Below are 23,669 nucleotides of genomic sequence, written 5' to 3'. Positions count from 1 at the left end.
AGAGGTAATTCTTGGAAGAAACAGTAACATCAACTGTAATAGCAGCTCTTAAGGATTAAAAAAGGCAAACGTAGTAGCCACTAAAAAGTCTGTCATTAAGAATAGGAAGAATCTCTTGTCAATAAACACATGTTTGTTACGGTTAAAAAAAATGTTTTTGGTTAACCAATAGAAAATGAGAGACCTCTGTTGATAAATGATCAGAAAATAAATCTATTATGTTGACTTAAAAATTAAAACTTTATTCCATAAGGGAAGCTGGCAGTTTATAAAGAGGACAAGAACCATTTAAATTCAGATCTAAATTCTGATAATATGAAATTTCTAGTTTTATAAATTAAGCACTAGGAAGCTAGGATATGTTTGGTTCACAAATTGGAGGATGTAAGGCACTGGGCTTTGTTAAGTCTATCTTGATAATTCCTGCTAAATGTGTCAGTTTTATAAGAATCCAATTTGCTATCTCTGCGCCTGTTCCCCTTCTGTTTCATGCTTCGCTGCGAAGAGGCAGCTTCACAAATTGGCAGCAGGAGCAGGCAATTTAAATCCAAAACATCAATTTATGACAGAACCAAGCAAGCCCAGCATGATTTGAGTGGGGCAGGCTTCTGTGATGGCAATTTTCCAGAGGGGGGAATTCTTTTCTTAATTAAGGGAATTTCCCAGCCTTTCAGGCCTTGAAAGGCTAGAAAGTCCAAGTCAGCAGTTTGTTAGCTACCTTACCAAGGTGTTTCAAAACTTATGTAGAAATATAAATAGCTCAATAGTTAAAACCCAGTTTTAGGAATGATATAAATTTAGTCAATGCTGAACTTTATTTAAAAAAATTTCCCCAAGTAGATTTTGTGTATCTGAATCATAATTACTGCTTAGTATATTTAAGAAGTTAATGTGTAATGTTTGGATGTTAATATCTATTGAATGATTAAATCCCCCAAATCTACCCAGTTTTTACTCTGTTACTCTACTTCTTCTGGCCTGATAGAAATGCATGACATGTTTTATTATAGTAGTTTTTTTTTTCTTTTAATACCTGCTGTGACCATCTAGTACTTTTTGGAGCATGAAGAGATGCACCCACTGAGAACTGAGTCCCTCACTCTGTTCCTTTTGCTACTGCATATGACAACACCTCTCAGAGATGTAGTTTTAAGCATTGAACTTGATATGTTAATTGGTTTATATTCATGAACTGGACAGATTCTTTAAAATCATCACCATCCTGCTCCTCACAATATAATGAGTCATTTTGTACTTAAATTTTCGGGTGCCAGAATGCATATATGTTACTCTGGAAAATCATTTTACCTTTTGTGAAAGATGGCTTGGGAGAATTAAATGTGTGTGAAGTAAATGAGAGTGACAATAAATATTATTTTTTTGGGAAAAAAAAAGATGTTAATGTGTAAGATCATCTAAGCCAGTGGGAGCAGCTCCCCAACTTTTAAAGTTAGAAGCTTCCTAAATTCATTTGGAATTCTGTTCCCCCGTCCTGCCCCACATTCTTCAGAAATATAAAATGAATCATCCTAGGTGCAAAGCTTTATATCATGCATTTTTTTCTGATGTACCTCAGTTACCAATATAATTTTGTTGTCAGTACCATATTTTCTGGTCTGCTCCTATGGCTAAGGTTTTTGTACTCACTTTGAAGGGACCCTGTAAGATTTTTCTGGACAGTTGCACAGTTAGAAGTTTCTAGGTTCCATGGAAAAGGAGGATGGTATAGGAAAAGATAGCAGAGTTGTCTAATCTAGAAGAGGTACTCCTACTAAGTGCTATAGACATAGGGTTACCAAGACATACCTTGTCCTGGATTTCATGGAGCTTACATGTTGGGAAAGAAAACAACACTGGCTCAATATGAACAAATCCTTTTCCCACCCTGTTTAGGCCACATCAGGACACTGAGGGAAAAGAGAAAAAATGTAAAAACAGAGAAGCACATATGTGCTAAATGACCAATATCTTAACCAAGTCTGGCCACAATTGTCATGGCACATATAATACTCTGTACTTATGTACATATGCAAACATCCTTATTTGTCTTAGACTTCCTCCACAGTAGGGAAACAGTAGCTCACGCTGCCTAGGAGAACAAAAGGAAGCTAACAGGTTATTGAACCAGCCATGGGGAAAAGAAAACTAGGATATCTACTGTTCCATATTCAAAGTAGAAATAGGATGTAGCTTAGAAGTATTATAGTTTACCCCTGTAAACGCAAACTAATCTGTGCCAGTTTGAAATCACCAGGTTTGACTAGTTTCATATTCAGACCATATTCAGTGTCCCCCTCTTTCCTTTCCTGTTACTTCCTGGCATTTATTGAGTAGCTACCATGTGCTGACAACGTTCTAAATGCTAAGGATAAAGCCATGAACAACTTGTTTCACACGCCCACCAGCAAGAAGTTGAGGACAGCAGTTGTTTTATTTATCATTTTACCCCTGGTATCAATATAGCTTTTCAAATGGCAGACACTCAACAAATGGTCGTAAAGTTAATAAAATAAAAAAATTAAAAACACTCTCAAATAATTGTGGGTATATGCCAAGATTTAGTTATAAAGGTCTTCATCAATTACTCACAATTGAGAAAGATTAGGAATAATCTAATGTCTGACAACAAGGGATTGTATAAATCAGTCAAATTATACTTTTTACTAGAGAATAATATGTAGGCATTAAAATGACATAGCGGAGTACTATGTAATGATATGGACAGATGTTTATGGTATACTGAGTATAAAAATGGAGGGAAGGAAAATGGAAGGCAAAAATAAGTATAATTTCTTTGTTTTTTAATACACATTCACATACACATAAACTATATACATGTATAGAATTAAAGAATAGAAGAAGAGTAATGTTGGGTAATAGGATTATGCGTTAATTTCCTTTGCTTAAAAAAATCTATATTTTCTAAATTTTCTTCAGTGCATGTTTATTTGTTCTAAGATTAAAAAGTCACATTAGGGACTTCCCTCACAGTCCAGTGGTTAAGACTCCACGCTTCCACTCTAGGGGGCGCGGGTTTGATCCCTGGTCAGGGAACTAAGATCCCGCATGCCATGAGGCTAGGTCAAAAAAAAAAAAAAGGTTACATTAAAAATGTATACCTGGGCGGGGGGCATTCCCAAGATGGCACAGTAAAAGGATCCAGGACTCACCTCCTCTCATAGGCACAAAAATTTTAGAATTATTTACAGAACAACTATCAATGAAAAACACCAGAACCTACCAGAAAAGAGAATATAACTAAAGACATAAAGAAGGAAGCACAACAAGATGGGTAGGAGGGGTGAAGTCACAGTATAGTCAAGACCCAAACCCCCAGGTGGGTGACATACAAATGGGAGAATAATTAAAATTGCAGAGGTGCTCCCTAAGAAGCAAGGGGTCTGAGCCCCACATCAAGCTCCCTAGCCTGGGGGTCCTGTACCAGGAAGATGAGCCCCCAAAACATTTGGCTCTGTTGGTCAGCGGGGCTTGCTTTCAGGAGTCCCAGAGGACTGTGGGAAATAGAGACTAAACTCTTAAAGGGCACACACAAAATCTCACATGCTCTGGGACCCAGGGAAGAAGCAGTAATTTGAAAGGAGCCTGGGTCAGACCTACCTGCTGATCTTGGAGAGTCTCCTGGAGAGGCAGGAGACAACTGGAGATCACCCTGGGGAAACAGACATTGGCGACAGCTATTTTTGAGAGCTTGTTCTGCTACGTGGACACTGGTGCTGGCAAATGCCATTTTGGAATCCTCCCTCTAGCTTATTAGTCTCAATACCCAGCCCCACCTCTGCCCATCAAGCTTGTAGGCACTGGTACTGTGATGCCTCGGGTCAAGCAACTAATTGAGCCAGGACACAGCTCCACTCACCAGCATACAGGCTGCCTTAAGATCCCCTGAGCCCACAGCCACCCCTGGACATGGCCCTGCCCAACTGAGGGCACAGGACCTGTCCCCACACACCACTGCATAGGCACTAGACCTGAGACCCCCAAGACTCTGCAGTCAGAGATACTGGCACCCAGTTCCACCTAGTAGTGGGCAGGCACCAGCTCAGAATCCCCTGGGCCCTGATCCCACCTACCAGTGTGCCTGTTTTAGCCTTGGGAGCAGTCTCACGCAATAGCAGGCACCTTGGATGAGAATGCTAGGCCTAGGACAACTGCAACTCCATAGCCCACTGTGGCAGGATCCAGACCACCCACCAGCAGGCCACCACCTGCCCTGGGACTGGCTGGGACCCTACACTGCCCAACAGCAAGCCAACACAAGCTTTGGGACACCCTGGACTCCATAGCCAGCTGTGTCAGGAAATGCCCCAATGACCAGTGGTCTGACATCAGCTCTGGGACCACTGGGCCCTGCAGCCAAACCCTGCCAATGGGCCAGCACTAGCTCCAAGACTTGGCTTCACCCACTGGTAGGTGGGTACCAGCCCCAGGATGTCCTGGACTCCGACTTCACCCACCAGTGAGCCAGCAATAGCCCTGGGCACCCTGGGATTCTGCAGCTAGCTGTCTTGTGACCCAGTCCCACAAACCAGTAGCTGGCAGCTCTGTACAAGGCAGCGCCTGGTAACCAACAAAACTGGGGGCGAGTCACACCTACCAGATTGCCGAGAGTAGTCAGCCTGCTGAAACAGAAGGACCTACACAGCCCACATAGGGGACACCCCTATAGCACACAGCTCTGGTGACCAGAGGAGGGTGCACTGCTGGGATACATAGGAAGTCTTCTACAAAAGACTACTTCTCCAAGATCAGAAAATGTAACCAACCTACCAGATACATAGAAATAAAAAACAGCAAGTTAGGCAAAATGAGGTGATAGAGAAACATGTTCCAAATGAAGGAACAAGATAAAACCCCAGAAGGAGAACTCACTGACATGGAGATAGGCAATGCACCCCAGAAAGGGTTCAAGGTAATGATCGTAAAGATAATCAAAGAACTAGGGAGAAGAATGGATGAACAGAGTGAGAAGTTAGAATTTTTTGACAATGACTTAGAAAATATAAAGAAGAACCAAACAGAGATGAAGAACATGATAACTGAAATGAAAAATACACTAGAAGGAATCGACAGTAGACTAGGTGATACAGAGGAACAGATCAGTGAGCTGGAAGACAGACTAGTGGAAGTCACTAAAGCTGAAGAAAAAAAAGAAAAAAGAATTGAAAAAATGAGGACAATTTAAGAGACCTCTGGGATAACATCAAATGTATTAACATTTTCATTATAGGGGTCCCGGAGGAGAAGAGGAGAGAGAAAGTGGCAAAGAACATATTTGAAGACAAAACAGCTGAAAACTTCCCTAACCTGGGAAAGGACACAGACAGCCAGGCCCAGGAAGCATGGAGAGTCCCAAACAGGATCAACCCAAAGAGGACCACACCAAGACACACTAGTAATTAAAATGGCAAAATTAAAGATAAAGAGAGAATATTAAAAGCAGCAAGGGAAAAGCAATGAATAACATACACGGGAACTCCCCTAAGGCTATCAGCTGACTTTTCAGCAGAAACTCTGCAGGCCAGAGGGAGTGGCACAATATATTTGAAGTGATGGAAGGGGAAAACCTACAACAAAGAATACTCTACCTGGCAGGACTCTCATTCAAATTTGATGAAGAGATCAAAAGTTTCACAGACAAGGAAAACATAAAGAGTTCAGCACCACCAAACCAGCTTCACAATGAATGTTAAAGGGAATTCTCTAAGTGAAAAAGAAAAGGCCACAATTAGAAACATGAAAATTATGAAGAAGGCAAATATACAGTAAAAGTCAACCACAGACAAAGCAAGTAAGGAGGTTAAAAGACGAAAGTAGCAAAATCATTTATATCCATGATAAGCAGTTAAGGGATTCACAAAACAAACAGACATAAAATATGATGCTAAAAATAGTAATTCTGAGGGAAGGAGAGTAAAAATGCAGGGTTGTTAAAATGTTTTTGAACTTAAGAGATCAGTAACTTAAAATAATCACGTATATATACATACATATACATGTAAATTGCTATATATATAAACTTCATGGTAACCACAAACCAAAAATCTATAATAGATACGCACACAGAAAAAGGAAAGGAATCCAAACATAACAATAAAGATAGCCATCACACCACAAGGGAAGAGAACAAAAGAAGAATGGGACAAAAAAGAACTACAAAAACAACCCCCAGCAAGTAACAAAATGGCAATAGATACATACCTATCCATAATGACTTTAAGTGTAAATGGACCAAATGCTACAATCAAAAGACACAGAGTGGCTTAATGAATACAAAAACAAGACTTATATATATGCTGCCTACAAGAGACTTGTTTCAGATCTAAAGACACACACAGACTGAACATGAGGGGATGAAAAAAAGGTACTCCATGCAAATGGAAATCAAAAGAAAAGCTGGGGTAGCAATACTTATACCAGACAAAATAGATGTTGAAACGAAGATTGTACAAGAGAAAAAGAAGGATGTTACATAATGATCAAGGGATCAATACAGGAAGATATAGCAATTGTAAATATATATGCACCCAACATAGGAGCACCAAAATACATACAGCAAATATTAACAAACATAAAGGAAGAAACTTACAGTAACACAGTAATAGTAGGGGACATTAACAAACCACTCACATTAATGGAAATATCATCCAGATAGAAAATCAATAAGAAAACATTGGACTTAAATGATACAATAGATCAAATGGAGTTAATGGATATATATAGAACATTCCATCCAAAAGTAGGAGAATACAAATTCTTTTCAAGGGCACATGGGACATTCTCCAGGACAGAGGACATGCTAGGCCACAAAACAAGCCTTGGTAAACTTAAGAAAATTGAAATAATATCAAACTTCTGACCATAATGCTATGAGACTAGAAATCAAATACAAGAAAAAATAAAACTGCCAAAAACACAAACACATGGAGGCTAAACAATATGCTATTAAACAACCAATGGATCACTGAAAAAATGAAAGAAATAAAAATACCCAGAGACAAATGAAAACGAAAACACAATGATCCAAAATCTATGGGACTCAGTAAAAGCAATTCTAAGAGGGAAGTTTATAGCAATACAAGTTTACCCCAGGAAACAAGAAAAATCTAAGATAAACAACCTAACCTTACACCTGAAGGAAGTAGAAAAAGAACAAACAAAAACCTAAGTTAGTTGAAGGAAAGAAATCATAAACATCAGAGCAGAATAAAAGATACAGAGACTGAAAAAACAATAGGAAAGATCAATAAAACTAAGAGCTGGTTCTCTGAAAAGATAAGCAAATTGGGTAAAACTTTAGCCAACTCATCAGGAAAAAAGAGAGAGGACCCAAATCAATAAAATCAGAAATGAAAAAGGCAAAGTTATGACCGATACCACAGAAATACAAAGGATCATAAGAGATTACAAAAACTACTATGTACCAATAAAATGGACAACCTGTAAGAAATGGACAAATTCCTAGAAATGTACAACCTCCCAAGACTGAACCAGGAAGAATTAGAAAACATGAACAGACCAATTGCCAGTAATGAAACTGAATTAGTAACCAAATAACTTCCAACAAATGAAAGTCCAGGTCCAGATGGCTTCACAGGTGAATTCTACCAAACATTTAGAGAAGAATTAACACCTATCCTCCTCAAACTATTCCAAAAAATTGCAGAGGAAAGATGCTTCTAAACTCATTCTATGAGGTCAGCATCACTCTGATACCAATACAAAGATATCACACACATACAAAAATTACAGGCCAATATCACTGATGAATATAGATGCAAAAATCCTGGACAAAATATTAGCAAACCAAATCCAACAATACATTAAAAGGATCGCATACCATGATCAGTGACATTTATCCCAGGAATGCAAGGCTGGCTTGATATCTGCAAATCAATCAGTGTGATACACCACATTAACAAATTGAAGAATAAAAACTATGTGATCATCTCAACAGATGCAGAAAAAGCTTTTGACAAAATTCAACATTTATGTATAATAAAAACTCTCAATAAAGTGGGTATAGAGGTTACATACCCCCACATAACAAGGCTATATATGATAAGCCCACAGCTAACATTATATTCAATGGTGAAAAGCTGAAAGCATTTCTTCTAAGATCAGGGACAAGACAAAGATGCGCACTCTCACCACTTTTCTTCACCATAGTATTGGAAGTTGTAGCCACAGCAATCAGACAAGAAAAATAATAAAAGGAATCCAAATTGGAAGGGAAGAAGTAAAACTGTCACTGTTGCAGATGACATAATACTATACATTAGAAAATCCTAAAGATGCCACCAGAAAACTACTAGAGTTCATCACTGAATTCAGTAAAGGTGCAGGATACAAAATTAATATACAGAAATCTGTTGCATTTCTATACACTAACAACAAAAGATCAGAAAAAGAAATTAAGGAAACAATCCCATTTATAATCACAACAAAAGGAATAAAATACCCAGGAATAAACCCACATAAGGAGGTAAAAGATCTGTACTTAGAAAACTATAAGACGCTGATTAAAGAAATAGAAGACCACACAAACAGATGGAAAGATACACCGTGTTCATGGATTGGAAGAATTAAAACAACCACACAACACAAGGCAATCTACAGACTCAATGTAATCCTTAAAAAATACCAATGGCATTTTTCACAGAACTAGAACAAAATTTTTTTTAATTTGTATGGAAACACAAAAGACCTTGAATAGCCAAAGCAATCTTGAGAAAGAAAAACAGAGCTGAGGGAATCAGACTCCCTGACTTCAGCCTATACTACAAAGCTACAGTAATCAAAACAGTATGGTACTGGCACAAAAACAGAAATATAGATTAATGGAATATAATAGAAAGCCCAGAAATAAACCCATGCCCCTGTGGTAGTCAATTAATCTATGACAAAGAAGGCAAGAATATACAGTGGAGGGCTTCCCTGGTGGTGCAGTGGTTGAGAGTCTGCCTGCCGATGCAGGGGACATGGGTTCGTGCCCCGGTCCGGGAAGATCCCACATGCCGCGGAGTGGCTGGGCCCGTGAGCCATGGCCGCTGAGCCTGCGCATCCGGAGCCTGTGCTCCGCAATGGGAGAGGCCACAGCAGTGAGAGGCCCGTGTACCGCAAAAAAACAAAAACAAAAACAAAAACAAAAACAAAGAATATACAGTGGAGAAAAGACAGTCTCTTCAATAAGTGGTGCTGGGAAACCTGGACAGCCATATGCAAAAGAATGAAAGTAGAACACTTTCTCATACTATATACAAAAATAAACTAGAAATGGATTAAAGACCTAAATGTTAGACCAGAAACTATAAAACTTCTAGAAGAAAACCCAGAATAGTCTTTGAATAAATTGTAGCAATAATTTTTTGGAGCTGTCTCCTAAGGCAAAGGAAACAAAAGCAAAAATAAATAAATGGGACCTAATTAAACTCAAAAGTTTTTGCACAGCAAAGGAAACCATTGGCAAAATGAAAAAAGAACCTACTGAATGAGAAAAAATATTTGCAAATGATATGACCAATAAGGGATCAATATCCAAAATATATAAACAGCTCATACAACTCAATATTAAAAAAACCCCAAACACTCTGATTAAAAGATGGGCATAAGAACTGAATAGACATTTTTCCAATGAAGACATATGATGGCCAAGAGGCAGAAGAAAAGATGCTCAACATCGCTAATCATCAGAGAAATGCAAATTGAAACCACAATGAGATATCATTTCACATTTGTCACAATGGCTATCATCAAAAAGACCACAGGTAACAAATGTTGGCATGGATGTGGAGAAAAGGGAACCCTTGTACACTGTTGGTGGGAATGTAAATTGGTGAAGCCACTGTGGAAAACAGTACAGAGATGCCTCAAAAAAAATAAAAATAGAACTACCATATGACCCAGCATTCCACTCCTGGGTATATATCCAAAGAAAATGAAAACATTAATTTGAAAAGATACATGCACTCCAATGTTCATAACAGGATTCTTTACAACAGCCAAGTCTGGAAGCAACCTAAATGTCCATCAACAGGTGAATGGATAAAGATGTGGTGTATATAGACTATGGAATACTACTCAGCCATAAAGAAGAATGGAAGTTTGCCATTTGCAACAATATAGCCAGCTGGACCTGGAGGGTATTATGCTTAATAATATAAGTCAGACAGAGAGAGACAAATACTGAATGTTATTGCTTATATGTAGAATATAAAAAATACAACAAACTAGTGAATATAACAAAACAGAAACAGACTCACAGATACAGAGAACAAACTAGTGTTTACCAGTGTGGAGAGGGAAAGGAGGAGGGACAAGATGGGGTAGAGGATTAAGAGGTACAAACTACTATGTACAAAATAGACAAGCTACAAGTATGTATTGTATAGCACAGGGAATATAGCCAGCATTTTATAATAACTATCTATGGAGTATAATCTATAAAAATTTTGAATCACTATGTTGTACACCTAAAACTTGTATAATATTGTAAATCAACTATGCTTCAATAAAAAAATAAAATAGTAAATAAACAAGAAAATAAATAAAAAAGAAGAAAAAAAGAAAATATATACCTAGAATATCTAGAACAATGGCCTAAGAAGTTCATAATAGAACTGGACCAGGAAGAGAAGGTGATCATGCTACACCCATTTTAAAATGTTTCAATGTCCTACTACTAATTATTGGGTTGGCCAAAAGGTTCGATCGTTTTTTTCTGTAAGATGGCTCTAGTAGCACTTAGTTGCCTTTACCTTCATTCTAAACAATTTTGTTTGATTGTATGTGACAGCTGTCATATCAGCATGCATTTAAAAAAAGACATCAAAATTTGTGAATTTTTGTGTAGCCATTTTAATACTGAAGATGGAGGAGAAAAAGCAACATTTCGGCATATTATGTTTTATTATTTCAAGAAAGATAAAAATGCAACTGAAACACAAAAAAAGATTTGTGCAGTGCTGTGACTGATCCAACATGTCAAGAGTGGTTTGTGAAGGTTCGTGCTGGAGATTTCTCGCTGGATGATGCTCAGTGGTTGGGTAGATCAGTTGAAGTTGATAGTGATCAAATCGAGAATGGAGACATGAATTGAGAACAATCAACGTCATACCACGTGGGAGATAGCTGACATACTCAAAATATCCAAATCAAGTGCTGAAAATCATTTGCACCAGCTTAGTTATGTTAATTGCTTTGATGTTTGGGTTCCATATAAATTAAGTGAAGAAAACCTTCTTGACCATACTTCTGCATGCGACTCTCTACTTAAACGTAATGAAAACGGTCTGTTTTTAAAACAAATTGTGACAGGCGATGAAAACTGGATACTGTACGACAATGTGGGATGGAAGAGATCATGGGGCAAGTAAAATGAACCACCACCAACCACACCAGAAGCCGGTCTTCATCCAAAGAAGGTGATGCTTTATATATGGTGGGACTGGAAGGGAGTCCTCTATTATGAGCTCCTTCTGGAAAACCAAATGATTAATTCCAACAAGTACTGCTCCCAGTTAGACCAACTGGAAGCAGCACTCAACGAAAAGCATCTGGAATTAGTCAACAGAAAATGCATAATCTTCCATCAGTATAATTCAAGATCGCATGCTTCTTTGATGACCAGGAAAAAACTGTTAGAGCTTGGCTGGGAAGTTCTGATTCATCTGCCGTATTCACCAGACATTGCACCTTTGGATTTCCATTTATTTAGGTCTTTACAAAATTTTCTTAACGGAAAAAATTTCAATTCCCTGGAAGACTGTAAAAGGTACCTGGAACAGGTCTTTGCTCAAAAGGATAAGTTTTGGGAAGATGGAATTATGAAGTTGCCTGAAAAATGGCAAAGGTAGTCGAAGAAAAGGGTGAATATGTTGCTTGATAAAGTTCTTGGTGAAAATGAAAAATGTGTCTTTTATTTTTACTTAAAAACTGAAGGCACTTTTTTGCCAACCAAATACAACTCCTTAAACAGCACTGAAAGACAGTATACAGTCCGTAGTATGCTGACTGCTTCAGGAGAGGCTTTTTTCGCACAGGTAGTTCCTAACTCACAGATTATGTTCCCAGAGTCTATATGAGAAATTGGCTGTTTGGAACCTGGAACACATTCCTTTAAAAATAATATTACAGATGGTGGGCAAGACTCCAGGGTAGTTAAAAACAAACAAACAAACAAATCTTCATTTAGCTCATAATGTTACTAATATGTTGCTGAATTATGCTTTAGTATTAACCTGAATTTTGGAAACAAGGTGGAAGACTGAAGAAAGAATGTTGAAATGGAAAGCATTTGTTTAAGCTATCTTCCTATCTACCTTTCTAGAGTCCTTTCCTGCTGTCAAATGTACTTCTTGCCATGCCTACAGTATCTTGCTATGCTAAGGTTCTGATGTGGTCCTGTTCAGGATTTGCCCCATGAGTCAAAGAACTCTAAGTTCTAAGTGATTAGTTCCTATTTATTTAGGACAGCAGATTTACCCAGATGTTGGATGTCTGATTTGAACTATTAAATATTAATATGTGAACAACTCACTCTCAGGTAGAATACTTTTAAACACAAATGCACTTCTAAATATTAGATTATCAAGAAGTATAGCAAAGTGAACAGAACAAACACATTTAGCCAATGTGGAGGACATTTGGGCTTAATAAAACACCTCTCCTAAACAGACTGGATCTTGAGAGTCAGGGAATAAGGAGATTAACTGTTCCTCTAAAGTTTCTTGCTGTTGATGGCTTTTCCCCTTTCACTTCTCAAAAAGCTTTCTCTCCCTTCCCTTCTCTTAAAAGTACTGACAGAGGAGCTTAGATGGTGAGTAGGGGAAAGGTTAGAATAGGGTAGCCATTTGTGAATCTCAGTCATTTGTAAATTGAATTAATGTAGGTCTGAATACCAAATTACCATTATTTACATTGCATGCACGCTCTCTTCTCCTCTTTCCCATTCTCCTCTCTCCACTCCTTCCCACCCCCTGGAAGATACTATGAACTTGTTATAACAAATTACCCAGAGGTAATAAATGCTGCAAAAGTGGCTCTAGTAGTTGTGGAAGGAAAGATAAAAGAAGAAATTATAAAAGGAAGGGGATTTTCTCTTTATGGAAGGGAGAGGTGTCTATTTTACAGTGAATAAGAAGCTTTATCTAGGGGTCCAGAAAGTAAACTTGAGCTACTGTAATAAATCCTCCTGCTTTTCTCCCCCACTTCTATATCACCTAAAGATCTAGAATTTTGCAACTCAAGTCCTTATAATTCATTCATACACACAGTCAATATTTAATTCAAAATTTAAACTAAATTTTCCTCTCTGGCTTTTGAAATACTGACACTTACTATTTACTTAGGGGTTTTATCTATTAAAATGGATATAGAATATTTAGTTTATTAACCTTAATATTAATAAATTGTGGGTGCTAAGCCCAGTTAAGAGGGTAGCATGGTACAGCAAAAGGAGAAAGACTCTGGAGTTAGACAGGCCTAGGCTGGACTCCTCATTCTGTCTTTTACTAGTTGTATGACTCTGAACAGCTTATTTAATTTTTTTGAGCTTCAGTATTATTATTTACAAAATGGGGATAAAAGACACTTATGTGGATCGGTTGTTTCATGAGGCCTAAATAAGATAAGTAAGTGAAAGAATGCAGTATAGTACTATATATATAGTAGGTAGTAAGTAAAGATTAGTATCTCTTTCCAGGAAAAGACTGGCATGTTTGGAGTGAGGAGGCTGGAGAAAATGGATGTGGATTGGGTGGGGAGGAAAGACAGGAGTGAAATAGAATTGAAAACTTCTTTGTAGTTCTTACTAATAACTATCTTATTCATTTCTGTAGTACCAAAGACTGAGACAACATCTGATATAGCATAACCCTTCATAAAAGTTTGTTGGATTATTAGAGTATACTTACCCACATATAATAAAACCCCAATTCTGCCACAAGTATATAATTGGCACCTTAGAAAGATCATATTTGTAGCAGAATAGAGGGTGAGTTAGAGGAGAACAAGTCTTGAGGCAGGGAGACCAGTTAAGAGGATAGCCTCATGTCTAGACAAAAAGTAAATGGAGCCCCAAACTAAGCCAGGATGGTAGAAATGAAGAGATAGGAACGTACAGAAGAAGTACTGATGAGGGAAACTGTATGGGATTTAAATACAGGGCTGAGTGAGAGACAGAAGCTTTCCATTCAGGTTTCTTCTGGCTCTGGTGACTGGGTGGCTGGTGGGCGCAGTCACTGAGCTAGAAGAACTCACAGAAATGGAGTAAGATAATAGTGGGAGGCGCAGTGAGAAAGGAAAGGAAGGATAATGAATTTAATTTTTTTTTTTTTTTTGCGGTACGCGGGCCTCTCACTGTTGTGGCCTCTCCCGTTGCGGAGCACAAGCTCTGGACACGCAGGCTCAGTGGCCATGGCTCACGGGCCCAGCCACTCTGCGGCATGTGGGATCTTCCTGGACTGGGGCACGAACCCGTGTCCCCTGCATCGGCAGGCGGACTCTCAACCACTGCGTCACCAGGGAAGTCCAATGAATTTAATTTTACATGTTGAATTTGCTCTGCCTATTGAACTTAAAAAAAAACATACCTAGTAAGCAGGTGGATCTAGGCATGGAGCTCAAGACAGAGATAAGATCTGGGAGTAAATAGCATACAGAATTAGAAGGAAAAAAGGTCAAGGGTGAGCCTTGGTGACACATTTGGGAATGAGCATAGGAAGAGAAGCTGCCAAAACAAGAAAGAATAAACTACAAAAGGAGAATGAAGAAGTTGAAATGGTGTATTGCTGGAGAGGGATGTAAAATTGTGGTAGAGAGACCTAATAGCTGGGTTATGCAGGCATTTTATTTGTGTTTACAGACACATACCATTTCGATGAGGTTTTGCAATCCAGATGAAGATGAATCAACACTGACACCCTTCTGTTCTATGTAATAGCCTTCAAAATGTCTTCTGATTTAATCTCTTTTTAAAAAATTCTACTTCCAAATTTGAGCATAGGCTCTGGAACTTTCTAAAACATCTTTATTACTAGGCTGTAATTTATAGTGCATTTACAGTACATGTAATTTTAAGGACAAGATCTATATCTATTTCAGTTTTGAATCCTCAAGAGCCTTTGGCTTAAAATTCATAGTAGAATCATGATTAAGTTTACCATACCCTTGTTACTTCCTGTGATCCATGAACCAGTGGCTTGGTATTCTTGGGAACTTGTTAGAAATGCAAAATTTTGGCTCACTCCAGATTTGCTGAATCACAATCAGCATTTTTAATATCTCCAGGTGATTCAAATAGGTACATAATTAATACTTCCTGACTAACTGAACAATGAATAAACAAACTGTATTGTTGTTCTTATTTCTAGTAGGTCTCCAACTTTAGCTCATGTGATACAACTTGGGCAAATTATCTTTCCAAAATATGGTTTACTATGTTAATTCTGCTTTTAAAAAAAGCTGCAAATTTAACCAAATTGGGTAGTGCTGCCTGGATTACAAAACCTTTCAAAATCTGGCTTCAAATTTCTACCAAATTTATTATCCTTCTACCTGAACCTCCTACTCTAAACAGTCTGGCCTGACCTGAGTAAACGATTCTTTCTGCTTCCCTATTTTTGTTCATTCCCTGTTTCCTACTTGGTTAACATACTCTCTTTTTCTAAATACACAAATCCTATTTATCCTTCCTGTTCTAGCTAAAATGAAATATCTTCATAACGATATTATCTTGTCTTCATAATGAGAATTGTGGATTGTTACTTTCAAGAAACTTAGATTCCATTTCCACCTCTGCCACTAACTTGTATATTGCTGGGCAAGTTCAATGAACATCTCTGGGTTTAAAAGCTTGTCTTTTTCATACACAAGGCCAATAGGCACATGAAAAGATGCTCAACATTGCTAATCATTGATAAATGCAAATCAAAACCACAATGAGATATCACTTCACACTTGCCACAATGGCTTTTATCAAAAAGACCACAAGTAACAAATGTTGGTGAGAATGTGGAGAAAAGGGAACCCTCCTATGCTGTTGGAGGGAATGTGAATTGGTACAGCCACTGTGGAAAACAGTATGGAGGCTTCTCAAAAAACTAAAAATTGAACTACCATATGACCCAGTCACTCCATTCCTGGGTATATATCCCAAAACACTAATTTGAAAAGATACATGTACCCCAGTGTTCACAGCAGCATTATTTATAATAGCCAAGATATGGAAGTAACCTAAATGTCCATCAACAGATGAATGAATAAAGAAGATGTGGTATATACAATGGAATACTACTCAGCCATGAAAAAGAAAAAACTTTTGCCATTTGCAACAACATGAATGGACCTGGAGTGTATCATGCTTAGTGAAATAAATCAGACAGAGAAAGACAAATACTGTATGATATCACTTATATGTGGAATCTAAAAAACAAAACAAACTAGTGAGTATAACAAAATAGAAACAGACTCACATATATAGAAAACAAACTAGTGTTTACTGGTGGGGAGAGGGAAGAGAAGAGGGATTAAGGAGTAGAAGATTAAGAGGTACAAACTACTATGTATAAAATAAATAAGCTACAAGGATGTATTGTATAGCACAGGAATACAGCCAATATTTTATAACTTTAAATGGTGTATAATCTATAAAAATTCTGAATCACTATGTTGTACACTTGAAACTAATATAACATGGTAAATTATACCTCAATAAAATTTTTTTTACATTATAAAAAATTTTGTCTTTTTAAAGAAAAACGCTAGGAACCACAATAGTATTGTGTTCCACACAATGAGAGAAAATATATCTAAGGAATGTGTTTTAATATTCACATAATACTTAAAAATGAATGTTCTAAAAATATAGTTAATGCTCACGTATTTGAAGCACCCCTCCCATAAGCTCCATTGTACCCTCTTTTTAAATGAAATGTACAAGAAACAAAGGCAAAATTCATCCAGGTCAATCCAAATAAGTTATAGAGTCTTACCCTTCAATTTTAACATTTATTGTTAAAGTCATGGTAGGTGATAAGAATAAGAGCTAAGAAGTAGAACCATACAGAATTTAAACCCAGACTGAAACCTTTTAAAAATAACAAGAATAGCACTCTTACTCCCTACTCTTATCTGGCATAGCTGAGTAAGGGTTCTGTGCTTGCTGACATTCTTGAGCTATTTCTCTCCCTGCTTTAAACATAGGGTAGTTTCTCCCATGACCCTGCTTGTTTCCCTGGAGAGCTTCACATAGAGGCTTCTGTATAACAACATTTGCTTTCATTAGCAAACGGCTATATAGGAAAGAGAAGAATGAAGAGGGAGACAACCTTCACAGAATATCAACAGGCTGCAGATTAAATGTACGTTGTTTCCTTTGCTAAATTCCCAGCACAGATTTCCATCTGAACAGTTATAAATTCTTTCCTCCCATATTCCACCTCTGCATTTTAAACCATTTACTCTGGGCCTCTTCAGTACAGCACTCTAAGACTGAGAAAGTTTAGATCTGCATCAATTGTATTTTTAAAAAATTGTTCTCAGTTTTATGTAAGGTATTAAATCCAAGAAAAGAATATACTAAAGATGTGCATATTCTCAAAATTGCCTGTATCTTGCTTGTAAGTTTTGTTGTTCTTTATATGCTGTTTTCAAGGGACATTTTGAAGTTACATGTAATAGCAACATTAATTATTAGGAAATGTCTACAACAAATCAACATCTGGTCCTAGAAAATCAAATATTAGCATATCAACATAGGAACCTTTCAATGGTGTTTTGGCCTTTGTAGTAAGGTAATGGCAGCATATATAGTATATATCAAGTTAGCTTTTTTTTTAATACAAAAGTACAACATTAGGAGGAGAGCATGAACAGAATTATAGTCAAGACAGCATAAGGTAAAAATGACACACACAAACAAAAATCACCTTTTACCTTATAATAGTTCTTGGAGCTCATTAATGCACCTGGAGGCAGGGCCAGAGTCAGCAGTGGCTGGGAAACAAATTCTAAATCTGGTGCATTTGTTCCCTAGAGTTTCAGGCCTGTTCTGTGCTATCGGAACTCTTGGGTTCATCCTACCTCCTCTCAGAAATTAATTTTTGCCTTATTTTAAGGTGTATCTGCATCAGGATACTTTTTAGATGCTTGGAAGTTTATATATATGAAAGGATGGGTTCCTAGTCAGGTCCAAGTTCAACCCTCCCCGCTTTTTTTCACTGGGTTCTTTCTATCCCTTCCCAAGGCTACGGAGCCTGGGTCAGGGTGATACTTTAGATGCTTGGAAGTTTATATATATTAAAGGATGGTACTAGTCAGGTCCAAATTCAACCCTCCCTGCTTTTTTTCACTGGGTTCTTTCTATCCCTTCCCAGGGCTACGGAGTCTGGGTCAGGGTGATACTAGGTAACCTGCAGCACTGGCTTCACCAGCATGGGTTCTAAGTTGGCTGGTTACTTACCTATGGACTTCTCTAGAACTAAACTTTCAGGTAAATACAAATGGTGAATTAAAAAAAAAATGATGTTTGAAAATATGTATAACAGACTCTACTCCAGTGTCCACAGAGAAAGAAAAAATCAGGAGGAAAGAAGAGAAGTTTAAAAGGTGAGATTAACATAAAAACTACTGCCTTTCAGGTTACTAGCAAGACGCTGTGTTCCAGGTTTGGACTACATTGTGTCCAGTTTGAGCCTAAACTGGGGTTTATAGGAGTCCCAGCATACCTTGTGAAATGGTAGGGCAGAGCCTCTTCAAGAGCATATTTGAGCCCTGGGAAAGCACTCATCTTGAAGGGAAGGAGGATCCAGGCATAATGAGCTTTGCTCAGTGACAAGGTGGTGATAAGACAGAAAGGGGCAATTATGGGTGACAGATACATCAGGGCATCCATCACTCAGATTTGTCTCCTAGCTTTGTCTCCAGCAGGCTGTTGTTTGAGTGTTACTAAGAGCAGGCACACCTCTGGTGAACTGGAAATAGTGCCTGGTGAAAGATGGCTGAACAGCAGTGTTGCATGGAAGTGGGATGCTCAGAAAGAGCAGACCTTTTGATTGCATGTGCAGCTGGAGCTGGAGATGCAGTTGGAAATTTATAGAAATACTTGGAGAATTTAGCAGAGGGCTGAGTTAATTTAGTAAATGGGGTAATATGCTCTCAGAGATGGGCAATTATAGTCAATGTGCCTCCCTTTGTACTTACAAGTGGGTGAAGCCTGGAGAAACTCAGGTTATATAAGAATACAAAAATCAATATAAAAGTCCTAGAAAATAATTGTACTTAAACTTCAAAGAATCAGTTAGTACTAATTTTGACATTTCCCTCTTCTCACCCATGTCTTCCCTATCTTTCTTGACATAAGTAAAAGTTTGAATAGGAATAACACCCAAAGCAGAGCAAAATATTTATCCTATTGTAAAAGGCATTCCAGGAAAATGTCTATCGCTAAAGGACATAGACATCTCCATAATTCTTTGACTTCTGAAGAATGAAATAAGTGAAAATTATGGTACTAAATTTCTTTCTCTGTAGCAACAATCCCGCCTAGTTAGTACTCCCAAAATTCATATTTGTACAATAACAACTTCAAAATAAAATCCAATACTTACTTGTCTCCCACAATTCCCAAGTTGATTGTGGGGTATCCATGTTCCTGAATTGTTGCTAAGAGGGTTGAACGATTGCTGTCTCGAATCTTTCCTGGTAAGAGGTCATCTTCAGGATTTAGCAGCTACAAAGCCAAAAAAAAAAACCCACTACAAATTATTTTCTTAGGATAATATTGCCTATTGTTAATGGGAAAAAAATAGATCTAGCAAACAGAGTTTGGCATATCTAGCACCTATAACAGTATCTGGCCCATAGAAGATATATGCTCAAATGATCTTTGATAAATACTGAAAGCATAGGAGGATCAGAAAACATTCCTCCAGAATTAAAAAACATGCAGAAATTTAAGTGGTGACTAAACAGCAGGCCAAATATCACACCAGCTTTAGCTACAATTTGACAGAATAGTGCTCTGGAGATAGCTGCCTTTCTACTGGTTGGTTGTTTACTGGGTCAAATTGAAAAAAAAAAACTTTCTGTTTTCCTCCCACTATTATTTTCTAATCTGTCCTTCACTGAGAATATTTGAGGAAGAGACTGTGTGACATGATATTCTCAAGTCTGAAGAGAATGATCATTTAACTTTTCTTTCAAGCTTTTTGATCTCTTTTGTGAAGTGGGATCAGCAGTATTGAAGAAGTTAAACTTATCTGAAGGAGAGGGAGACAGATACCTTGTCTCTATTAGCAAGCTTAAACAAGTAATACTTAACTTCACACACCCATGATTCCATGACTTTGAACTGAATCACCCTTTAGAGATTTAATATCTACTATTATACGTCAATGAAGAAAATTATAAGAAGCTTATTTTATGTTAGGATGTTCCAATGAAGCAGTGTAGCGTAGTAGCAAGAGTCTACCTTATTCAGATAAGGTTCAAATTCAAGTTGCCCAAACACATTATACCATAATTTTCTCATTTATAATATACAGTAATAAAACTACCTTGAAAGGCAGTTGCTAGGACTGAGATAATGAACACTCAGTTAACATAGATAAATATACAATAAAAACAATTCTCTGTCCTTTCTTTATGATACATGATATTGAAAGAGCACCTAATTCCCCCCAATTGTTCTCATATTGTTACTCCTAGATGCTAGTATGGATGGAATCAGTTTATAACGTGAACACAGATTTACATTCATTAGATTATAAAATACTTAACAGTAGGAGGTCCCTAACACACACAGACACACACAACATGCAAATTTAATTTACACAATTTTAAGATGTACTTTGATTTCAGAAAATTACAAAATGAAAAAAAAAGTACATCTTCGAAGTGAGAAAATCTGGAATATTATCTTAGGAGGTTGAAGGCAAGCCTGCACATTTCAGATGCTTAGGCTGTTAATATGGCCAATACACAGGGTTTTGTATCTCAGTTCTGCCAAACAATGACCTCAAGCCCCTTTAGTCTTCCTTCTGACTCATTAGTGATACCATGTGGCTGGACCATTGGCTTTATGCTGGAAAAGTAGTAGCTTTGCAAACAACTGTCCCCTTAAAATATCTGCAGAAAAACTTTGATCATCTTATTCACTGTCACCTGGGAGACTTCCCTTCAAATACTGCACTAATCTAACTTAATCAGATCCCATGTGACACTGCAACCCACTTTCATCCTTAGTCACTGGCAGAGCTTGGAAAATTGCTATTGCAGTACTAATACAGATTAATTTTCTGATCTTAATTAACACACGGTTATTGAACTTATAATTTTATAAGGCCAAGGCTTGCAGCTTTTAAACTCCATTAATCAGACAAGTTGCTGCAGAAAGAAAACTGAGCGGTTATATAATATTTTTTTTTACAAAGGGTACTGACCACCAACGGAGTAATAAGATTTCCCCGTTATTAGGGTGGTTTCTTTGCCATTCATGTTCCTCTCTGTTATTTTGCTGCACACAGTTCCAGAAATAATAGAACAATTAGTGATCACTGGAGAACCAGTTGTTTGTCTGTAAAATTGACATAATGAAATAATAGCTAGTTAAGTGAGGGTATGGGATTTCCAGTGCATTTTAAGTATTTTCAAAGAGAACATGCAGAATCGAATGGAAGATTATAAGGTTGCATATACTAGAATAAATTCACAATATGCCTCTTTAAAAATGTAATCTTATTTTCCAGCTTCTTATACTTCTAGTCATCTCTGGAATGATGCCTGAAACTTATTCTAGTTAAAATATAAAAGAAAAAATACAATATAAAGTAAAATAAAACATAACCCAAAACAAACAAAAAAAACAAAAACATAACCCATTATCTTGATACCTTGTTACTTTCTTATCTACCACCTACTAAATTTCAATTTCCTGTTTCTGGTATTGTCAGTGGTGTCACTGTATTTCCAGCTTTCAAACATTTAGCCTTTGATTTTTTTCCTTTATTGTCCACTATCTTCCTAAAGGTTTCAATCCTTAATCCTTACTCCATCTCCTTTTTTTTTTTTTTTAATGTTTTGCTGCTTTATAGACAGGAATCCATCTCCTCCTTGACACTACATTTTCATTCACTCTCTTATCAACCCTCCCCATCCCCCAATTTCAGGCATTCAATATATCTGAATTTCTGCAAAAGCCTTATAATTGGCTATCTTGCCGACAGACTCTTTCCTTCTGAGAAATAAAATAGACACATCTACTTGCAAAACTGTACGATTACTTGCCTAACAGGTAAACTGTACCAAACTATGATAAAAAACTATCTTAAGTCAAATTGTTATAACATAAGCTTGTTCAGACCTGTATGTTCCTATAAGATTATGGACAATTAGAGACCATGGTAAGTCCATATGGACTTGTGCTCCAAAGATAAAATGAAATTGTTTCAGCAACTCACCTATTTCACAAAATGTGATCAGTCTCTGCCTAGACCGTACTTACTAACTACCTTAAAACCACCTCATGACCAATCCCAGTCCTCAAAATCCTGTGAGTATCCTTCTGTAACTTCCTCCTCTTGAGACACTACTGAGACTCTCAAGGTGATGCTCTTCCTTGCTCAGAAAGTTTAATATATCCAGCTTTGTATGATCAACATGTTTCCCTGGTGGCCTTTGTATTAGGACAATGATGGTCATGAAGGTCCCTACCAACACTTAGGCAAGACCTCATGCCACCACTATTCTCATACTGGTTCCATTGCACTTCACGGAGGTCTTTTGAGCCTCTTTGCTCAGGGGAGTCTTTATGATGCTATGTCCAGCACTTACCTTAAACTCTGATCCTTTATTGTTGGGGTCCCAAAGTTAGCTGAAATTTATTTTGTTTTTTGAAGGGGAGCAGAATATGCCACCTCCAAATGTGCCCATTTGGCACATGCATTACTTTGAGCTGAAGGCAATCAAGACCCAGCAGGCTCAATAAAAACATTTACTACTCCCTTAACTGCCTAAAAGAATTTAGATAGGGGGCCTGGCCCAGAAAGAGAGCCATTACCAGAGATAACTTTTTATCTGAAAGACTTACCTGCATGGTAGGGCAAACATCTGATTACTGAACATCTGCTCTTCTCATCTTCCTGAACTGCCCTTCTCCCCGTTGAAGCCCCAGGCCCTATCCCATTCCTTAGCTCAGACTGACATACAAGCCTCAATTGTCTGACTGCCTTTGGGTCTCATATTTTTATGGGATTCCTATATGTACAAAATTAAAATTTTCTCCTGTTAATCTGCCTTATGTCAATTTAGTTATTAGATCAGCCAAAGAACCTAGAAGGGTAGATGGAAAATTTTTCTGCTCTAAGAGTAAGGTTCCCAGGACTTTTTGGTTATCTGACTGAATTTGTAAGGACTTTTGTTTTCCTTAATGTTGGTTTGCTAAAGTGTTGATTTGCTACTAACCATTTTGTTTGTCAATTGGCTACATTGTTGTGTGTCTGTAAGAACTTTTCTTTGTTTATGTATGAGAAACTGGCTTTCAGAGAGATCTACCTCCCAATTCTGGCCTGCTGACTTTTAGGGTTAGCTCTCAAGGGTTCAACCTTAGTTTTTTTTTTTTTTTTTCATTTTTAAATTTATTTTTGTATACAGCA

The 23,669-nt window shown here is 37.4% G+C and overlaps 1 protein-coding gene across 9 annotated transcripts in view; it reads right to left on the bottom strand.

Moving 5' to 3' along the window:
* The window catches only part of GPHN (gephyrin), a gene marked incomplete at both ends in the record, with an annotated part of 652,555 nt that overhangs the window by 47,179 nt on the left and 581,707 nt on the right, over nt 1-23,669 (bottom strand). For all 9 annotated transcript variants that reach the window (XM_079700388.1, XM_079700393.1, XM_079700386.1 and 6 more), the window contains one exon: nt 19,626-19,747. In XM_079700388.1, the coding sequence (XP_079556514.1) occupies nt 19,626-19,747 (122 nt within the window). The remainder of the gene's footprint in view (nt 1-19,625; nt 19,748-23,669) is intronic.

The sequence above is a fragment of the Hyperoodon ampullatus genome (genome assembly GCF_949752795.1).
Source record: "Hyperoodon ampullatus genome assembly, chromosome: 3".
In the NCBI taxonomy this organism is placed as follows: Eukaryota; Metazoa; Chordata; class Mammalia; order Artiodactyla; family Ziphiidae; genus Hyperoodon; species Hyperoodon ampullatus.
Note: the sequence above shows the minus strand (reverse complement) of the source record. Positions and strands in the feature narration are given on the sequence as shown.